We start from the raw sequence: 19,277 nt of genomic DNA, 5'->3' as shown, positions 1-19,277 counted from the left end.
GCACACTCACCACGACTTTGATAAAGAAAATCAGTAATGATTGCATACATAGTTTCGAGTCAATGATATGATATTAAAATTCACCCAGTATTGCAACGTTTATAGAGCCTTAAAAGAAAACAAAGCAAAAAAAAAGAACAAAAATAATGACGAACAAGAATTTGGGACAGTCCAGCGAAGTGATTACAATAACGATTTGTAAAATAAGTTCACTGCCACTCAAACGACTTGCGCTCTTTTGAGGAGTGCCGATATTCCAAATGTGAATGTGTACAGTTATGTGAAAAAAACTTATATCGTAATTATATTTACACATAATATTATTTAGAGTTACGTAAAACTAAATAGCATGTAATAATATCTAAGAATGGTATACAGACGTAGGGTACAGATAAAAAGGAAACAAAACCATTGATTGCAGAGTTATTACATTCCAAAACAAGAAAAGTTTATGCCTGCTCATTTGTATATTATACGTAAATCTTAGCACGAAAATAAGTGTTTCTCTGGCAAGAAAGATGCTAACTTCTAATTGTCCTATCTCTACTTTTCTTTTGTTGCTACTTATTTTACAGACACGGTATATAATTGTTCATTGTTTCTGTTGTAAGTTTACATTACTGTTATAACGATTTAACATTAATTTCTTATGTAAGTTGAATTGGTATGTAACTGACAAATCGTAATCATATTTATTTCATTCGAGAAGTTAATTTAATGCAAATGTCAGTGAACATAATATAACTATCTTGACCTTTTTAAAAGTGTTATATTATCTGGAGAAACTTTTTAATAATTTCCAGTATATACAATAAAATAATTTTGAATTTACATTGACGCAAGGATATGTGAACCTGTAATATTGTAACATGGTTTTATTTGCAATTGTATATATGCGTAGCAATTGTTTATAATATTTTAATTACTTATGATTAATGTATTTAAGCTGAACAGTAAAATTTAAGTGGAAAAATCATACATGACATCTTTTAAATCTATAAATAAAAATATTTACTAAGTAAAATGTGTGTTTGTAACTGATTACTTTTCTAGACAGAAAATACATGTATCAATTTTTTCATTCATTTATTTATTGAAAGTGTATTATATAATAAATATAGACTTTAATATATTCTGTAAAGGAACAATCGTATGTTACATACGTCTTTCTTTTTGTGCCACAAAGTTCTAGTAGAAATTATTATGGTTTACATTCTTGATGATAGGGTTCTAGTGTTCGAAAATCTCTCCACGTTGGAGGTAAAGCACTGTGTAGGTGCAAGCCACAACGTTTGCAGGGGTCACTAAATAAATTATTTAAGCTATGAAACCAAGTCTGTAAAAACAACAGAGATTATCAGTTACATGGAATAATGAGATCTTATAGTTCATAATGTTTTCTATTCAGTTACCATAAATGATCGGACAGCTAATTCAGGCAGAGCTGGTGAATAAAAGTGTAACATAGCAGCATGGGCATTTTCAGTTACTTTTCTAAAAACTTTGTGTCTTGATTCTGTCCACAGATCCATAGCTTCCCCATAACCTTTAACCACTACCCACTCAATCATTAGGCCCTTAAATGCTATAACACCTTTTAAAACATGTCCTAGTGTAACATGTAAAACTGCATTTGATGCAAATGGCCGTGATACAGATACTGTCATGTCATTGAAAAGCCTATCAAATGTGCCTATCATTGAATCCACTTGTCTAAACATGAGATAAAACATACGTGACCCACAATATACCAAAATTATATGAATACTTTACATATTCAATTAATAAAATAATTCAACCTACTGTTGAGGAACATTATGGTTACTTGTTTGAACTCTGCCTCTTTTTGCTCTACTAGAATTAATGTAAGATCTCTTCAATGAGTTTTGACTAAATAATGTTTGAGCAACATTACTATATTCGTGGACTTTATCAGTCCATTTGTAACTATTAACAAGTGTACTATATAGTGCTTGTCTTTCTTGTGTTGTCTCTTGACTGAGATACGCAGTACTTGCTAAATTAAATGGTCCAGGTGGTGGATTTAAACTACTTACAGCTTGTTCAACATCTCTAAAAATGATAAAATATTTTATATATTATACTTCCATAACAGACGCATGTATATGAAATAACAACCATACCTTAAATTAACACTGACAGTTGTTAAAAGTTCTTGCAGTTCAAGTAAATATTTATTTTCTTTATTTTCTTCTCCATGGTCAGCTCGTAGACCATTTCCAAGAGAATCAAAAACTTGACCAACACTAGAACGTAATACTTTAATTGCAATCAATGCAGTCTGCAGCTGCTCCATTTTTATAGTCATTAAAGTATTAGTCCCATTCAATCATAAAAAACTGTGCACCTATCGCATAATACAGCTCACAAAAATATTGTGATTAGACACATAACCAAAACACTTCGGAAGTGCCGGGAATGTATAACGTCAAGGGTACATAAATACACTTATATCTGAATTAGTACACAGCACAGAGTTGTGTCAATTACTTTGTTATTTATATTTGTCACATTTGTTGTGATAATAAACAGAATTGCGGAAAAAATGTATACACATCTAATAGGCCGTCAGAGGGCTCTCTTGGGCTCTCCAAGGCTCTCCCCAGCTCGCCCTCTTGAAGTAACAGTTTCGATCATTATTCAAAGTACACATAATTTTGAATTTATATTATTATGACAAGATGAATGTACAGATTACGTAAGATCTATTAACTCATTACAATTTCATTGTAAAACCTATAATTTTTAATAGATATCCTCCGAATATTCAAATTTTCTGATAAGAACCTTATTAGCGCCTTTTAATCGCAGTGGATTGATACAGATTGATACTTATTGCTATTTATAAGCAGTTCACGAACGATATTCTTATCTTGGTATTTGGAAATTAAGCAAGTTTATGAACAAAAGCGAAAGAACAGAGAACAAAATTTATATTCTGTGTAAGATCTATTTGTTCGACCCATTAGGACCATTTATTTATGTTCCATGTAAGTATATCATGATGAAAGAATGTTGTAAAGTAACAACTTCTTTATTTAAATTATATTTTTCAGTACAGTCTGTAAGAATTAATGGTAGTTTGTAGCCCTCTGGCGATGCGTTTCTGACGAATTACTACTGTCTCACATTAATTTTTTATGGAAGTACATATGTGGGGAGTATGATGAAGTAACCGTCTCCTGGTTGCGGTCGTTGCGGTAGTTTGCGATTCCACGCGTCATATATGGTCACACGTACAGTTATACGCGCGTGTAGTATTATGAAGTGTTAAATTAAATATTTATCGATATTATAAAGATTTCGAATCGCTTTTACTTTTAAATGTCTAGTCAGTGCAAGATTTTTAATGATGTATCACTGTTTGTGAAGTCTCATAGAAGTTATGTAGTTTTTGTGTCAGTGTCGCTTGCGCGGAAATATGGTTATATTTAGTATATGACGACCAGTGTTGTGAAGCACGGAACACAGCCACTCCCCCGCTACAGTATTTAAACATTTTTCTCGGTTTACTTAATAACTTTGAGAAAATGGAAGATATTTTTCAATGGTGCCGCGAGGGGAATGCCATGCAAGTGCGTGTTTGGTTGGATGACACTGAACATGACATGAATCAAGGGTAACTACAAAAAAACACCTTCTTCAGAATTGTTTAATCTTGCAGATTTGGAGTTTATTTAATGTTTTTTTAAAGTTATGATTATTCTATTTATAATAGCTCCATTCTTATTTTTATATCTTGTTTTATCCCTTTGCTTGAATATTTGTAATGTTTATCATTTACTTAACTGGAAACAATGAAAAGTATATTGTTGTATATTTTATATGTAGCGATGATCATGGATTCAGTCCACTTCATTGGTGCTGCAAAGAGGGACATTTAAAATTGGCTGAGTTACTAGTTAGTAGAGGAGCAAGAATTAATGCTACCAATAGAGGAGATGATACTCCTCTTCATCTTGCTTCTGCTCATGGACATAAAGAGATAGTTCAGCTGGTAAAAGAAATGCAATTATTATATTTGAAATACTACTTAAGGGCAGATCTGACACCTTGTTTTGTATAATAAGCAAAATCATGCTCATAAAGAATTTAATTGGTTCTAAATTTGTAGTTGCTTAGAAATCGAGCAGATTTTAATGTGACAAATGAGCATGGTAACACTGCACTTCACTACGCATGTTTCTGGGGTGACCAGGCTGTTGCTGAAGAATTGGTGACAGCAGGTGCTCTTGTGTCTATCGCAAATAAAGATGGTGATACTCCTTTGGATAAAGCAAGAGGTCTACTCGCGAAAAGATTACACGGTACGTAAGGAATGAATAACAATTCCATGGTGCATGTTTCTCTAAACTACTATATCACATAATTATGTATTTCTAGATTTGGCTGTAGAATATGGGCAGGATTTGAAAAAGATTCAATTCAAGGATCAGAGCTGGTTAGGTTTGAAAACTAGAAGCCGTGAGTAATCTTATATTGCATAGATCACAGAGTATCAGTTATTGGGATACTAACATATTCTGAATTATTTTATATAGGAGATGCAACACTGTCGAGGCATAAAGGAATCAATATGGCAGATTTATCCTTACATACTCATTTGGCAAGTACACCAAGTGGTGAAACTTGGCGAGGACGTTGGCAAAATAATGATATAGTAGCAAAGATTTTAAATATACGCGAGTGTACATCGAGGATTTCCAGAGATTTCAATGAAGAGTTTCCTAAATTGAGAATTTTCTCACATCCGAACGTATTACCTGTTCTTGGTTGTGTTAATCAACCACCACAATTAGCAACCGTATCACAGTATATGGCTCGTGGCAGTTTACACCGTTTGTTACATGGAGGTACGGGCGTCGTTGTTGATACGGCACGAGCGTTGAGACTTGCTCTAGACGTTGCAAGAGCTATGGCATTTCTTCACGGACTTGAGAGACAAAACAGATGCAGATTTCATTTGAATAGTAAACACATCATGGTATTCTTCTTTTTTAAATTGAAATACATTAATCGATCAACTTAATGCAATATCGTGATTCGTTCAATGTTTTTACAATGAATGCATTTGATATTACAGATCGATGAAGATTTGACAGCTCGCGTTAACATGGCAGACTCGAAATTCTCATTCCAAGAAGTCGGACGAATTTACGAACCAGCGTGGATGTCACCTGAAGCCTTGAGCAAGCGTCCAGCCGACATAAATCTGGAAGCCAGTGATATGTGGAGCTTCGCTGTTCTGTTGTGGGAACTTGCAACTAGAGAAGTTCCGTTTGCTGATCTTTCTCCGATGGAGTGTGGCATGAAAGTTAGTTTCGAAATTTTAATTCAAATTTAACGTCAGTTTTCAATTTTTAAATATAATGTTTTTGTATATTTGCTGTAGATTGCACTGGAGGATCTGCGTGTTAGTATACCACCAGGAATCTCACCACACCTTGCTAAACTTATTAGAATTTGTATGAACGAAGATCCAGGAAAACGTCCATCTTTTGAGATGGTTGTTCCGATACTAGACAAAATGAAACGTTAATTTTCAGTGCAATATTTTATTCTTCCGTTTTAACTGAAGTATGATTTAAAAAAATACGTCATTCCCGAAGAAACATAATGGACTTAATTAGACGAAATCTACTAAACTGCTACAAACGTTCAGCACAGTGCCTCTACTAAAATAACAGAATTATATTTTTTATACAATAGCATATGTATAAAGAAACAATATGCCTCTAAAAACTTTCATGATTTTATATTTGTATACAATGACAAGTCTATTTTTTTGTAATATTTATAATATATATATATAAATATATGTATGTATATGTATACCGATTATACTCACGTTGTTTTAAAAACAATATTAAATTTAACTTTTTAAACATATCTCAATTGGTTTTCCTAGGTGTTGAGGGTACCCGCGCACCCTTAACTGTGAGTTATTTATGACATACCTGCGCAACTGATCGCGAATAAACAGCGTTACCAGGTCCAGGGAGTTTGGGAAAAAAGTCGGATGGTAGTGGGCGAAAATAGTATAGCTGTATGTGCTGCTTCACTCGCTGGTGAAGGCAAGTGACGTAGATACCAGTGGAGGTAATGTGACGTCATGTATTCACTCAGGGAGTTTTTGCGGCAACGCTACTCACGAGTCACGAGCACCAGTGGTTCGAACTTCCCCTCCCGAGTTATCCCCACTATGGTCCTTCGATTGTCTCGCTCGAGTCGTAGTGGGAAGATTATTGGTGGGAATAGTCGAGTAAGTTAATCTGAGGATCATAGCGGGGGTAAGTAAATCGAGCAGTTCAAGGTGCTGTTGCTCGTGAGCAGTCAGTTGCACAGCTCTGAGTTATGTATGTATAAATATTGTATACGCCAATTGAGTACCACTTTGAGTACAGGGAAAGTAGAAAAAGCAAACTTGAAATGGATCGATTGACTAGAGTGTAAACGAACAATGCCAAAATGGGGTATGTCATATAGAATTCCGTATTGAAAATCAAGAAATCTACTTACGTATGTATTTTGCATAAGGAATGTCGATACATGAAATGATAATGTTGCCGTGCCGCCGGCATTAGCATTACTCGATGTACAGTGGCGTGCAAAATCTTCCGAATAGATAGATTTTTAATTTTATTTTCTATAAGCGTTATGTGAAAGAAGTTTAACTAGTATTGGGTACAAGTGTGTATTTATTTGTGGTACTGTTTTCTTTTACTTGCCGTGTTCATATATCCAATATTAGTTAATATTGTTTTAGATATTACTTTTGAAAAATAGTGTAAAGACTCTATCTGTCTGGAAGCATTTGCACACCAGATTGCGAGGACCTTGCTCGGTCTGACTTTCCATATTTAATGTCGCCGGCATAGTAAGCTTGTCGTTTTATATCTCTAAATTGGCTTATGCAAAATACATACGTAAGCAGTGTTTTGAAAACGTTTCAATGTTACCTACAAAAAGTATGTAGTACAAAATGCAGTTCTCATTAAAAAAAAAAAGTTTAATATGACCTTCACGATATTTCAAGGTCATCGCAAGATCAAATAGCCAAAAGTATGTTCCTCTTCATATACAATATTTGCCTGAAATAGTTTTTTGCATTGTCCATATTTTTTTAGATATCTGAGTGGTCTCAGAGAAACGGAACACACTGTGCATATTACAAAAGCGAGAATTAAAGGAAAAATATGTTTCACTAGTTAATGGATTTATTTAGTTATAAATAAAGTATCAAATTTATTAATACCTGCTCAATATTTTTACTTCAGAGTGTTTTATGTTCCGAATACATATTAATGATTACGCATCAATATTTCCGGTGTGGGCTGATTACTCCCACTTGTACAAACTTTCTTTGATTTCTACGGTTTAAGGCTTGAGCACAGTCAGTCTGATCAAGTCAATCGAAGCAAAAGCATTAGTGATCGTGGTGTTGCTTCGACATGTACCTAACTGTAAAATACTGACGCAACAATTTGAGGTTGAAAACGAAAACAAGTAATACAATAATGCGTAGTACTTTATCTTGCAGGCGTTCTACCGATAACACTTTTCAATCTAATCTCAACGTTACACACCAATGTTGAAACATGAATGAATTTAAATGACTCACGCGGAACCGGTCGTAAATAATGCAGCTCTTAATACGTTCGACAAATTCGTAGTGTTAATACCGCGTTCGACCGTGTACGTCTCTGAAATTGCTTCGTTTGCAAACGTTACAATTCTAACGTAACCTTTTGATACTAAATCATTGATAGGATATGTAAACATGATTGTGGTACGAAAACAATTAACGTCAAGCACCCAATCTCTCTGTAGAGCTCAGTGGAGCGTTGTCGCCCTGACGAAAGCCTGGTCAACAATGAACGAACCGGTAGTTACTGTAAAGCAAGGTAAATTACGGGGTGGTATACAGAAAAGTGTTCTTGGTTCTTCTTTCATCGCTTTTCATGAGATACCTTTTGCCGCTCCTCCGATCGGCGAACTCAGATTCAAGGTAATAGACCTGCCAGGTCGACCGGACCTATCACATTCTGTTATCCCCGAGACTCATAGCATCTAACGAACTGTGAAAAATTTTTGATTAAAAATTATTACAATAGGGGTGACCGGGGCAGGTTGTAACACGGGGTAAGTTGTAACATAGTTAAAATTTTCTGAACGACAAATTTGGCAATGCAGCAGGATGCCAGAGCGGTTTGAAAATATTGATATCGTCGGTTTCATTGCAACAATCGATCATCAAGTGTCTGTTTTGTAGCTACAGATTAGATTTTTATTATTTGGAGCACGTAAGTAAATATTGTACAAGCACTTTTATTTCAATTAACCACCATGTGAAACCGTTTGAATTTTTGCTTCTTTGTCGCAAACGAATCATTGCACATTGGTTTATTATAATATGTACGCATTCCAGTAATTTAATGTTTAGTTTCTCGTTTGCTGAGACAGAGCTGACAAATTCAAGCTTGGGGTAATTTGTAACAAATTGCTTTGGGGCAAAATGTAACATTACTACTTACCCTGCTCTAAATGGTAATAAAGCAAACTTGCTATTTGCTGAAATATTAGTTACTTTTAGGATGAGAACAAACAAGAAAAGGTTCTATTTCTAAAGAAGATATGAAAACTGCACTGACAGAAATATTCCTTGTATCTGTCAGTGAATAAGCTATGATTGTTTAATCCATGTATATCAAATGCTTAATAATGATATGCATTTTCATTTATATGTTTATTTGTATTCATATTTGCGTTTAACTAAATAAACCAGACGTGTTACAATTTACCCCAGGTTGGGGCACATTGTAACAAACGTTCAAATTTGTTTAAGATGAACATAGATGTCTAAGTATCAAAGATTTTGTTACATATTTACACTCAATGAGTTGACCAAAGATGTGAGCAGCAATTCACGCAAATTATTTCCTGATTGAGGAAAACACTTTCGAGAAAATATTGTGAAAACTTTTTTTGTTACAATCTGCCCCGGTCTCCCCTATCATTATTCACACGATCTCCGCGTTTTAACGTCTTGGAACGTACGAACAGATTTTGCGGTTTCACGATCAAGTATATCAGGATATGACTAAAGGATTCGTCACATTTTCTTTCTTCATGCTGCATATAGGATCCTCAACCGCCGGCTCCATGGACGGACATCAAGGACACCGGGAAAGCTACCGAGAAACGTTGCCCGCAAATGAAAGAAGTCAAGCCGCACGATGTGATCGGCGAGGAGGACTGTCTTTATCTGAACGTTTACACCAATTCTCTCAGCGAATGCAAACCAGTCATGTTCTGGATTCATGGTGGTGCATTCTTAACTGGAACCGGAAGCTTCAAAGACAAACGACCCGATTACTTGCTGGCAAAAGACGTGGTCGTTGTTTCGGCGAATTATAGACTGGGTGCTTTCGGTTGGTCCCCCTGTTACACACCCCTTAATCAGGACACTTACCGAATGCAAAGTAAACGCGAGTAGAAATTGTTATTAGGAGTACAATGTAATTCGTGGCCTTCTTCCCATAAATTTGTTGTTTATATTTAGAGAAAAAAATACAGCCTAGTCTTGAAAATATTACCCATCACTTTCTACAAATTATATTTCTGGGCCAGTTGACGAAACTACTTTTCGGTTTTGAGTCAATAAGTGAATTGTGCACCTAATAAATTATCGAAGATCTTGGGGAAATATCGTATATATTTATACGTGAAATATTGTATTTATTCGGATTACGTTCTGTATAATAAACGTGTGTTCGTTGAATTGTCGAAAGGTTTTTTGAATCTGGGTCACAAGGCGGCGGCTGGCAACCAGGGTCTGAAAGACCTCATTGCTGCTCTGGAGTGGGTCAAGGAGAATATAGCCAATTTCGGAGGGGATCCTAACAACGTGACAATTTTCGGCGGGAGCGCCGGAGCTGCGTTGTCTCAAGCGTTAACCATGTCACCACGGGCGCAAGGTATGTATGTATACAGGGTGTAACAAAAACGTTGCAGGTCCCTGAAATGGGACACTCGTGAGGCGATTTGGAACGAGTTTTTCCTCTGCAAAAATATTTTTTCTCTGAAAAACCCTGACCAATCAGAGCTCTGCTGGTAGAGGTTTAAGTGAACTTGATACCGAGGGACAAATTAAGTTAGGAAAATGAGGGACGGATGAGGGTTAATATACATCTAAGAACCCTGATTTTTAAACTCGATTTTCTTGGAAAGGAAAAAATTTTATTCTTTTTCCTTGATTTATTTTTACATGTAGAATCACCTGCTCGGTTGTACCAGGCGTAATAATGAAAGTGTTCAAGTCAATGCGTATACTGTTAATAACAAGAACATAAACAAACGTATCTTATTATGATATTGTCCCAAGAATAAAAATTGTCGCATCCAACCTGTTAATTGATAACATTATTGGTTATTCGTCTCAGGCACACATTGTACGTAGTCGAGAAGTGATAGACAATATTACTTCGGAGCCTGATAAGAATCTCGAAAATATGCGGTATCATTGTTTTTCGCAGGACTTTTTCACAAAGCGATCTTGCAAAGTGGATTATTGACGTGCCCATGGTCTATAAACCAGAGTCTGCCAGAACGTGGCTTTAGGCTCGCTGGTATACTTGGAAAAGACTCCAATGACCCCGAAGAGGTCATTAAATACCTACGGACTATCGACGTCAAGGAAATCGTCAAGGCTCAAGCGAACGTTCTTACAGAGGAGGCAAGAAGTTTCCCCATGAATAGGATTAGTAGACTGCGGAAGTTTATGTAAATACGAAATTTTAGATACCAATATACAGGGTGTTAATTTTAAATCGAGCATCTAAATTATTTCCGCTACTATTGAAGGTAAGAAAAAGTGATTAAGTAGGATGTAAATGGTTTCAAGCATGCGTCTTTATTTTATTAAACAGCATTAAACTTTATTGAAATCTTTATTTTACTACGCGCGTGTAAATTAGGAGATGCAGTAAATGCATAAATATCCGCAGTCTAGTGATTAGTAATCGTGAGATGCCTTACAATACAGTTGTAGACCTGAATCTATCTAACTACATCTGGAAAGAAGATAATTGATATCACTTATCATTCACAAAATATAGGCTATTTACACATCGTCTGTGGGCGGTTGTGCAAATTTACAATTTTATGGATTCTTATACAAATGTATGAATGAAATTAAAAATAAGTAATCACAATTCCCGTTCAGATGAACTAAGGTGCTACGCAAACACTGAACTGTACCTTGAATGATATTTTGTATGAAAAATTTTTATTCTACTTTTTTCTTTTCGTTTTGTATGTAGAATCGCCTCTTTTTTTGGTTTTACTACAGATTACACCCGAACCTGTATAAACGAGTAACGAATGGATTACAAAATTCATTCTTTATTTTTTCAGGAGACAAACGGTTTCTGTCTTCCGTTTGGACTGAACATTGATGACATCGCTGATAATCCAGTTTTGCCATTACCGATAGAAGAGTTACTTATGAATGATGTTAATATTCCAATTGTCGTTGGTTATTCATCACACGAGAGTCTTATGTTCATTAAAGGTGATTACTGCTTTAATTAATAAATTTTTCTGATTATTCCTATTAGCCATATTTATATGATTTTATTTCTTTTCTCAGATAAATCTCAAAAAACAATGAAGCACTTCGATACGTATCTGCTGGCGCATGTGAAACAATTAGCAATGTTAAAAAAATTGAGTCCCGAAGATACCGAAACGTTACTGAAAACCGTTAGAGATTCGTATTTTGATGGACAATCGATCACTACAGACAAAGTAGATGGACTCGTACGTCTCATAGGTGATATTTATTTTGGTATTCCAGCGAAGTTGTATGTAGAGGATCGAGTGAAAAGAACAAACGCACCCACTTACTTTTACGTGTACTCGTATGTTGGTACTCAAAAAACACACACGGATCTCTTGGTCGAGCGTGTCACTAAAGGTAATTATGTTTTTTTAATTCTTTAAAGCGATTATTGTGATATGAACTGTTCACAGGTCGAAGTGACTAACTCCATTTTTTGAATTCTTTCAAATTTTAATACCAAAGCACTTGGTTGACGCTTAACTTGATATATTTAAAATAAACTTCCTTGATCATTTTTGTGTAGTTAACCACTGTGGCAAATTAATGGCTCATATATAGAATGTAACAGAAGTGAATCGACAGACTTTCAGAGAATATCTAAGTTTTCCTTAGAACTGTATGCATGATTGTGCATTTTATGCATTTATAGAATATATCAATATAAAATATACAATAAGTTTTCTATAATGTTCATTCATTACCAATTTGTTTACATAATATTCAAAATTTGACAATCTGTTTTTATTCTATCCTATACTTTAATTATGAATTGAAAGTCAGCAGTAAGAATAATTAAGTATTTTAGGAGCATCTCATGTCGATGAAATGGCGTATCTATTTTATCTGCCTCCTGCTAAAATTGGTGACCCAGAACCACCAGCAGTAGGCACAAAGGATAGAACTATATCGGAACGTATAACTACACTGTGGACCAACGTTGGTAAAACAGGGTAAGTTTTTTTTCGGAATTTAAATGGTTAAAGCTTATAATTTATTGGTTTCCGTGATATATGGTAAATACTTCTGATGTAGAAATCCTACTCCATCCCTTGATGATTATATTAAAATCATCTGGGAACCTGCGTCAAAGGATAAGCTTCAGTACTTAGATATCGGTGAGGAGTCCCAGTTATTACCTGTGGAACCACACATTCTCAGCTCCATTTGAAGATTTTCGTTATCTCTCAAATAACAAGTGAACTGAACAATAAGTATTCAAATGAAACATCAATGCAATATTGTAATATACCCTTTGGGCATTTGTAGGTTTTACTTCTTTTGTATTCGTGTATTGTTTGTAATATAAATTCAAAATGTATGTCTTTTATCGTATTTATAATGAAATTAAGGTCTGTCAAAAACAATAGTAGTAACTAAACATTATTATTTTGTTACGTTTGTAAATTGTTACCGTAGATAATACTCTGTGTATTGCTTATAGACAAGTTGTAAATATTTTATATCTAACATAGCGAAATAATAAAACGTAACAATTTGAAATCGCGATGTTAACATCAAACTAAAATATTTCTAAATAAATTTACTTTCAAAATAAACGTAAAAATACAACCAAATAACAGTCTTTCATTATATATTTTACAAGAAAATTGAAAATATATATATGTGTATGAATCTTTAAAAGGTGAAAAAAGGTATTTACTGTACAATAACATTTATAATGATTTCATTGGCCAGAGTTTTAAATACGAGAAAAAAATCATTCTTATCGACTGTCTTGCAATTAGGTATCTTTGTTTATAATTTGCGAAGGATAAAATAGTTATACAGAGCCTAATCCAGTGAAAACGTCTCATAATTCATAACCAAATTGTACTACACATTTCAAAGCCAGGAAGTTATGTAATTGTAGGAGTATTTGATTCCGAATCGATTATTCAGATCGATTCTTTCGGTTAAAAGATCGGTTCTTGCAAAATCGATACTTTGATTTCGATTTTGGAAGAGAATCGGTTCTTATGAATCGATTCAGAATCGATCCCTAGTACATTGACGATTCATAAGTCAAAAGTGTCGGTCATTAACTTGCAGGAGTATCAGAGATACTTTCAAAGTCTATATAAATCATTGTGTACAGTGTATTTTGAAGAAGGAAATCATTTTTAATAATTTGTGATACAAATCATCAATGCCTTAGATATTAGGACATATGCTATATGTAACTAATCAATGGGATTTAACGTTTCTGTGAATATTTAAGAAATCTGAACTGTTAAATGCATTTATTTAAACCACGGTAAATTTTATCAGTAATTTGAGGCTTTCACGACTTGGCATTACGTAATTATCATTGTCAAGGTTTTTTGGTAAAAAGCGTATTTTTTTTTTTGTTAAATTATGTGTACTTGAAGGACAGACGACGTCGGTGTCTAAACGTTTCCTAACCATTCCAGTTGGCTCCATCAAAGGTCAAATGTCACACTGATATTGATCGCTATGCTTTATTAGAAAATTTTCCAAACACCGCATATACCTAAAAACCTCTACAATGGTAATGTTTCCAGCTATTTGAATGCTTATAAGAACGCATTATGATAAATAAAGTGTCAAAGATTAATAGAATCTATGATTAGTGTGAATAATACATCGGAAGACGTGATTCTCTCCGTGTGTATAGTCACGTTCAAATTTAAACAATTCCGTTAGTGACCCACCCATCAGTCGTTCATTTGAGATTACATACATCTTTTTTCCGTATAAGATATTTAAATACGTCTACGATAATTATCAGCTGTATATTAAGCGCTGACTGCCTATGTAGAGTTAAGTGGTGCATCGACAAGTTGGACAGAGCTTAGTTATCGATGAAGGAGCCGATAGTAACAGTCAAACAGGGAAAATTGAGGGGTACCGTTGTTGAAAGTGTTCTAGGCCCTTCTTATATCGCATTTTGGGGAATACCATTCGCAGCTCCTCCCGTCGGAGAACTCAGATTTAAGGTAAACGATTTATTACACCATTATTACATTCCAATTAAGCTGTTAACCAAGAAGGACGAGTTAACTTGTCACCTGTATTCCTCTGTACTTTCCGAAAGTTTGTTTTTTTAATATTTATCTACCTAAACATTCCAATATCTAATCCTATCGTAACATTCGTGGCAGTATAGATTAGATAAAGAAAATCTTAAACTGATGCTTTTACCTATACAGTGGGTTATAAAAGTCTATGTACATTATACTTCCAATATTTTAATCCTGCATAATATGATTGGAACAAATATTAATAAAACGTTTATGTATTATTTTCAATTGTCTGTGTATACTATAAGATTGTACTAAATTTGGTTTTAATTTTAATATTAGACTTAACAAAATTACGGTCAAAACAGTCTCTGTAGACTGTCTAAGAAGGTCGTAGAATGATTACAAACAAGGCTGTGAGAATGCTTCAAAGGCAAATTCAAGTTAGTTTCTCGCTAGCAAATAAGTAGAGAAGTCATTACACGAAATACTTCTCCCAAAATGGCAATACTAATTGCAATTCGTGAATTAATCGTGAAATTACGAGGTGAGGGCCAATTGTTTAGAAAAATCGTGTAAGCAGTGAAAAGAATTTCATTCTTTGGTGCAGTGTATTCGTAAGAAATATTCATAGTGAAATCAACAGAAGGAAGCTATTAGTCATGCAAAAAATGGGGTCAATCAGCGCAGATACAAATGTGTGACTAGATATTAACATAAGCGAAATGGTTCCACTCAATATGTGTTCTAAAGTAATAATAATAAAAGTATCAGTTTTATTTATCATTTTTAGTGATGCGACAGGAATAAAATATTAGTTCCACGTTCCTGTTCACGTCACTAGCATCATACGAATTTAAGATTTATAGCAAATAAAGTTTTTTCATGAATTTAATTCATGCAAATTTTGACACTTTATGAAGATTTATAACAGAAAACTCTTCCAATTATTAATTCAGAAATACAAAAAAAATGTTTACTTTACGTCATTATTGAAGAAAATCGATTTCTTCTTTCCATCAGTCGTGGATGACACGGTAATATGAAATACCAAGAGAGTATTTCCGTCATAGAAAAACAGAATTTGTTTTTGTCATCAATTTTTTCTTGTACGTTATACAACTGAGGAACGGAAGAATATGACTTATTTTCTTAAAGTGTAAAGTTTAACCATTTAACTCTCGTATATTTGTTATTTTCCTGCAATTACAAAGCAATTTAAAGTTGTTTTATTTTTCTATACTTTCAATACAAGAAACCGTGTTTTATACAAAAGTAACCTTCTGCAACGTTTTTCTAATATTAAGATTAATATAATTTTCCCGGGATAAGAAAAGCTGTAGATCAATTTAGTAAGAAAGTAATGAGTGACCTTCAATACGCGTTCCTTATAGGTCTTTAAGAGCTGAATAGAATTAGCAAATCGCTTTTTTTTCCGGAATGCAAGGTTTTTGAAAAATCCATTTTATAAAGTATTTCAAATTCGTATGATTTTGAGGAGAGCTTGAACATTGAAAAAATAGTGGCATAATGAAATGAACAATAAAAAAAAGGAAACGATTACCAGCAACAATGTACCACTCCGGATGACGTAAGGAATTGAATAATGACAGCTTGTACAGCTGTGACGGTACGAAATATTTAAAATATTCCGTTCATTTCTGAACTTGTACGACCTTCAAGGTCATTCCATAATTTGCTGATGAATTCGTCTTGACACATACTTTTATACGACATAAAAGATTATTTCGTCTAAAAAATTGAAGGTCATCTTCGTTTTTCCGAAAAATATTTCAAACATAAAAATGCGATAAACGTTATTATGTTGCCCATAGAAAGCTGCAAAACTTTTTCCTATTTAATTTTTTCTTCATGCCCGGTTTCTTATAGGATCCAGAACCAGCTGACGGATGGATCGGTATAAGGGATGCTACCAACAGTTCAGTAAATCTTTGCCCACAAAGATTAGACTTCCCAACGCGCGATTATGTCGGTGACGAGGATTGCCTGTATTTAAATGTTTATACTAATTCCCTAAATGGACCTAAACCGGTCATGTTCTGGGTCCATGGCGGCGCGTTCATTTCCGGAACCGGGGCCATCTCGAATTGGGGACCTGATTACTTGGTGCGGAAAGACGTCATCATCGTGTCACCTAATTATAGACTGGGTGCATTCGGTTAGTTTCGTTTCCATTTGGAACTTAAATTTCGAAACTTTAAAAAAAAAGAAAACTCGCTGCATCTGAGAAAAACTTTCGTCTCTAATTATGTTTCACAGAGTTCTATAGGTTATAAATATATAAAATCGGCACTCTATTCATTAAATAACGATATACAAATTTATGCTAAATCAGAATGAAGAAATATGTCGTACAATTTTATAGGTTTCTTAAACCTGCAACACAAGGATGCGTCCGGTAATATGGGCTTGAAAGATTTAATTCTAGCTTTGAAATGGGTTAACCAGAATATCGCTTCATTTGGCGGAGATCCAAATAATATTACGGTGTTTGGGTTCAGCGCCGGTGCAGCCTTAGCTCATGCCATAATTGTATCACCACAGTCGCGAGGTAATTGATTATCACCTTCTAAAATGTAGCAGCAAAAACATATCTATGAATTAAAACAAATGTATTAAAATTACGATTGAAAAGATAAGTCATTATGTACCACTGTGCGTCGGTCATTAAACTGATCGTGTGCGAAATCATCTATATCTAAAACTACGCAGTGAACCATAAAAAATATCGGTTAAATTTTGTTAAATTTCATAAGTAATATTTCTTTAATATTTACATCTCATGCTTTATCTCAGGACTCTTCCACAAAGTGATTCTGCAAAGTGGAACGATAACGTGTCCATGGAGCTTCGAAACGGATCGCAAAAGTTTTCGACTTGCGTCGTTGCTTGGCAATAAAACTACAGATACGGAAGAAATGATTAGATTTTTGAAACAGGTGCCTGCTATGGATATCGTCAAAGCGCACGCGTCCATTCTTACGAAAGACGTAAGAACATTTTCTTCAGCGTGTATATTCTAGTACCATGATAAATATAATTGCTCGTATGTATGTATTACCATTAATCGGAAATGCAAACGTCAATCTTATACTTTTATAGGAGATGCGAAAATACCATATTCGTTGTGCTCTCAGCATCGACACGGCATCGGAAAATCCAGTATTACCAGTTCCATTGGAGCAATTAGTTCTGAACGATGTCAACATTCCCATGATAATAGGAAACACGTCACACGAGTTCATAATATTTTTAAGAGGTAACGACCTGTGCAAATACAGTGTGTTTAATGAAAAATTCCCTAAGAAAGTGTTTCTACATACTGTCTTTATACTATATTTCTCCATAGACAACACTAAGAAGACATTCGACGATCTGAACAAGCATTTCGTAGATTTCGTGAAATATATGGCAACAGCGAAAAATTTAGACCCCGAAGAGACAGAAGAATTATCACGAATTGTCAAAGACTGGTATTTCAAGGCACAACCGATCTTCAGTGAAGATAACATATTAGATGCGTTAGAATTTTTGAGTGACATGTACTTTACTCTTCATTTCAAAGTGTTTCTGGAGAATCGAGTGAAAAGGACGTCAGCGCCCACTTATTCTTATATTTATTCCTACGTTGGTGGTCAGAAGTCACAGGCGGACTTTCTCGTCAAACGATTCGTTAAAGGTTTCAATTAAATTATTCCTACTAATTTAATTAAAACAATATTATTCAATTAAATTGTTTCTATTAATTTAATTCACGTTTTTTCGTATTCCGTATTATTCCTAAAAATAAAATCTTTTAAAACTAATTTTCTTATACTTAAATTTTACATATTCAAATTATATTACTTCTTTGTTTATAAAAATGCCCATAATCTATTTCTTAAAACAAATGGGATGCTGTTAAATGTTAACAGCTAAAGCCAACAGTAGCAACCCTAAAAAAATAGGATATTAATATTCTTTAAATACCACTAATTTCGAAATTAATATTGTCAAATACCTTTCAGGAGTTTCCCATACCGATGAAATGCCGTATTTGTTTAACATGCTTTGTTGTAAAACTGAGGACGAAGGAGTACCTGAGAAGGGTACAAAAGATCGAGAAATGATGGAGCGTTTAACTACAATGTGGACTAACTTCGCGAAAACCGGGTAAGTGATTTATGGGACTTCATATAATGCCTGAGCAGGGTACGACGTTTATTTTTTTCTTTTATAACACAGGAATCCAACTCCAACTCTCGAAGATGTTGTCAATGTCACTTGGAAACCCGCGACTAAGGATAAGCTTTATTATTTAGAAATCGGCGCAGAAACCAGGTTGTCAGTTCATCGGCCGCACGTGTTGAGTGCTCTATAAAATCGACTAAGCTGTGTGAAATATAAAATAAAAGATGGAGTAATTGGCATGAACGAAAGAAACGGCACATTTACTTATTAGTATTAAATTAAACAAAAAAAAAAAATGCAATTTTTCTGTCTGCTTCATTTTTGATTTCGCACTTAAGTATTGAGTAGTATACCTTCGCGAAGTAAATCCTCAAATCACACGATTAAATGGTCAAATAAACCAAGTTTTTACTATTTGATTGTGTAGTATTAAATTTATATTTTCACAGATGTAGGTTGTA

General features: G+C 34.3%; 4 protein-coding genes across 5 annotated transcripts; 3 read left to right on the top strand and 1 right to left on the bottom strand.

The window, feature by feature from the left end:
• Positions 1-1,173: 1,173 nt before the first annotated feature.
• On the bottom strand, positions 1,174-2,317 carry LOC107190249 (mediator of RNA polymerase II transcription subunit 27). Its single transcript, XM_015579024.1, has 4 exons — positions 2,145-2,317; positions 1,804-2,073; positions 1,413-1,713; positions 1,174-1,336 (listed from the first exon to the last, which is right to left on the bottom strand). The coding sequence occupies exons 1-4, from the start codon at positions 2,315-2,317 to the stop codon at positions 1,202-1,204; spliced, it is 879 nt and encodes a 292-aa protein (XP_015434510.1). The 3' UTR covers positions 1,174-1,201.
• Positions 2,318-3,268: 951 nt separating this feature from the next.
• On the top strand, positions 3,269-5,682 carry LOC107190210 (integrin-linked protein kinase homolog pat-4). Its single transcript, XM_015578981.1, has 7 exons — positions 3,269-3,640; positions 3,853-4,018; positions 4,136-4,328; positions 4,405-4,485; positions 4,563-5,005; positions 5,105-5,335; positions 5,414-5,682. The coding sequence occupies exons 1-7, from the start codon at positions 3,552-3,554 to the stop codon at positions 5,558-5,560; spliced, it is 1,350 nt and encodes a 449-aa protein (XP_015434467.1). The 5' UTR covers positions 3,269-3,551; the 3' UTR covers positions 5,561-5,682.
• A 2,131-nt stretch (positions 5,683-7,813) lies between these two features.
• LOC107190158 (esterase E4-like) lies at positions 7,814-12,812 on the top strand. The gene is made up of 8 exons (XM_015578910.1): positions 7,814-8,029; positions 9,164-9,452; positions 9,813-9,998; positions 10,557-10,756; positions 11,437-11,593; positions 11,672-11,998; positions 12,450-12,594; positions 12,677-12,812. The coding sequence occupies exons 1-8, from the start codon at positions 7,895-7,897 to the stop codon at positions 12,810-12,812; spliced, it is 1,575 nt and encodes a 524-aa protein (XP_015434396.1). The 5' UTR covers positions 7,814-7,894.
• An 895-nt stretch (positions 12,813-13,707) lies between these two features.
• Positions 13,708-19,112, top strand: LOC107190268 (esterase E4-like). 2 transcript variants are annotated; one of them, XM_015579045.1, is made up of 9 exons: positions 13,708-13,898; positions 14,364-14,601; positions 16,516-16,804; positions 17,012-17,197; positions 17,443-17,636; positions 17,749-17,905; positions 17,996-18,325; positions 18,654-18,798; positions 18,871-19,112. In XM_015579045.1, the coding sequence occupies exons 2-9, from the start codon at positions 14,467-14,469 to the stop codon at positions 19,004-19,006; spliced, it is 1,572 nt and encodes a 523-aa protein (XP_015434531.1). In that variant the 5' UTR covers positions 13,708-13,898; positions 14,364-14,466; the 3' UTR covers positions 19,007-19,112. The 2 variants fall into 2 exon arrangements, with proteins under 2 accessions (XP_015434531.1, XP_015434533.1); XM_015579047.1 differs by lacking the exons at positions 13,708-13,898; positions 14,364-14,601 and adding exons at positions 15,100-15,172; positions 16,020-16,255.
• Positions 19,113-19,277: the final 165 nt, after the last annotated feature.

The sequence above is a fragment of the Dufourea novaeangliae genome, unplaced genomic scaffold, assembly GCF_001272555.1.
Source record: "Dufourea novaeangliae isolate 0120121106 unplaced genomic scaffold, ASM127255v1 scaffold168, whole genome shotgun sequence".
Taxonomy (NCBI): domain Eukaryota; kingdom Metazoa; phylum Arthropoda; class Insecta; order Hymenoptera; family Halictidae; genus Dufourea; species Dufourea novaeangliae.
The sequence above is the reverse complement of the archived record's forward strand: the minus strand, read 5'-3'. Positions and strand labels throughout refer to the sequence as shown.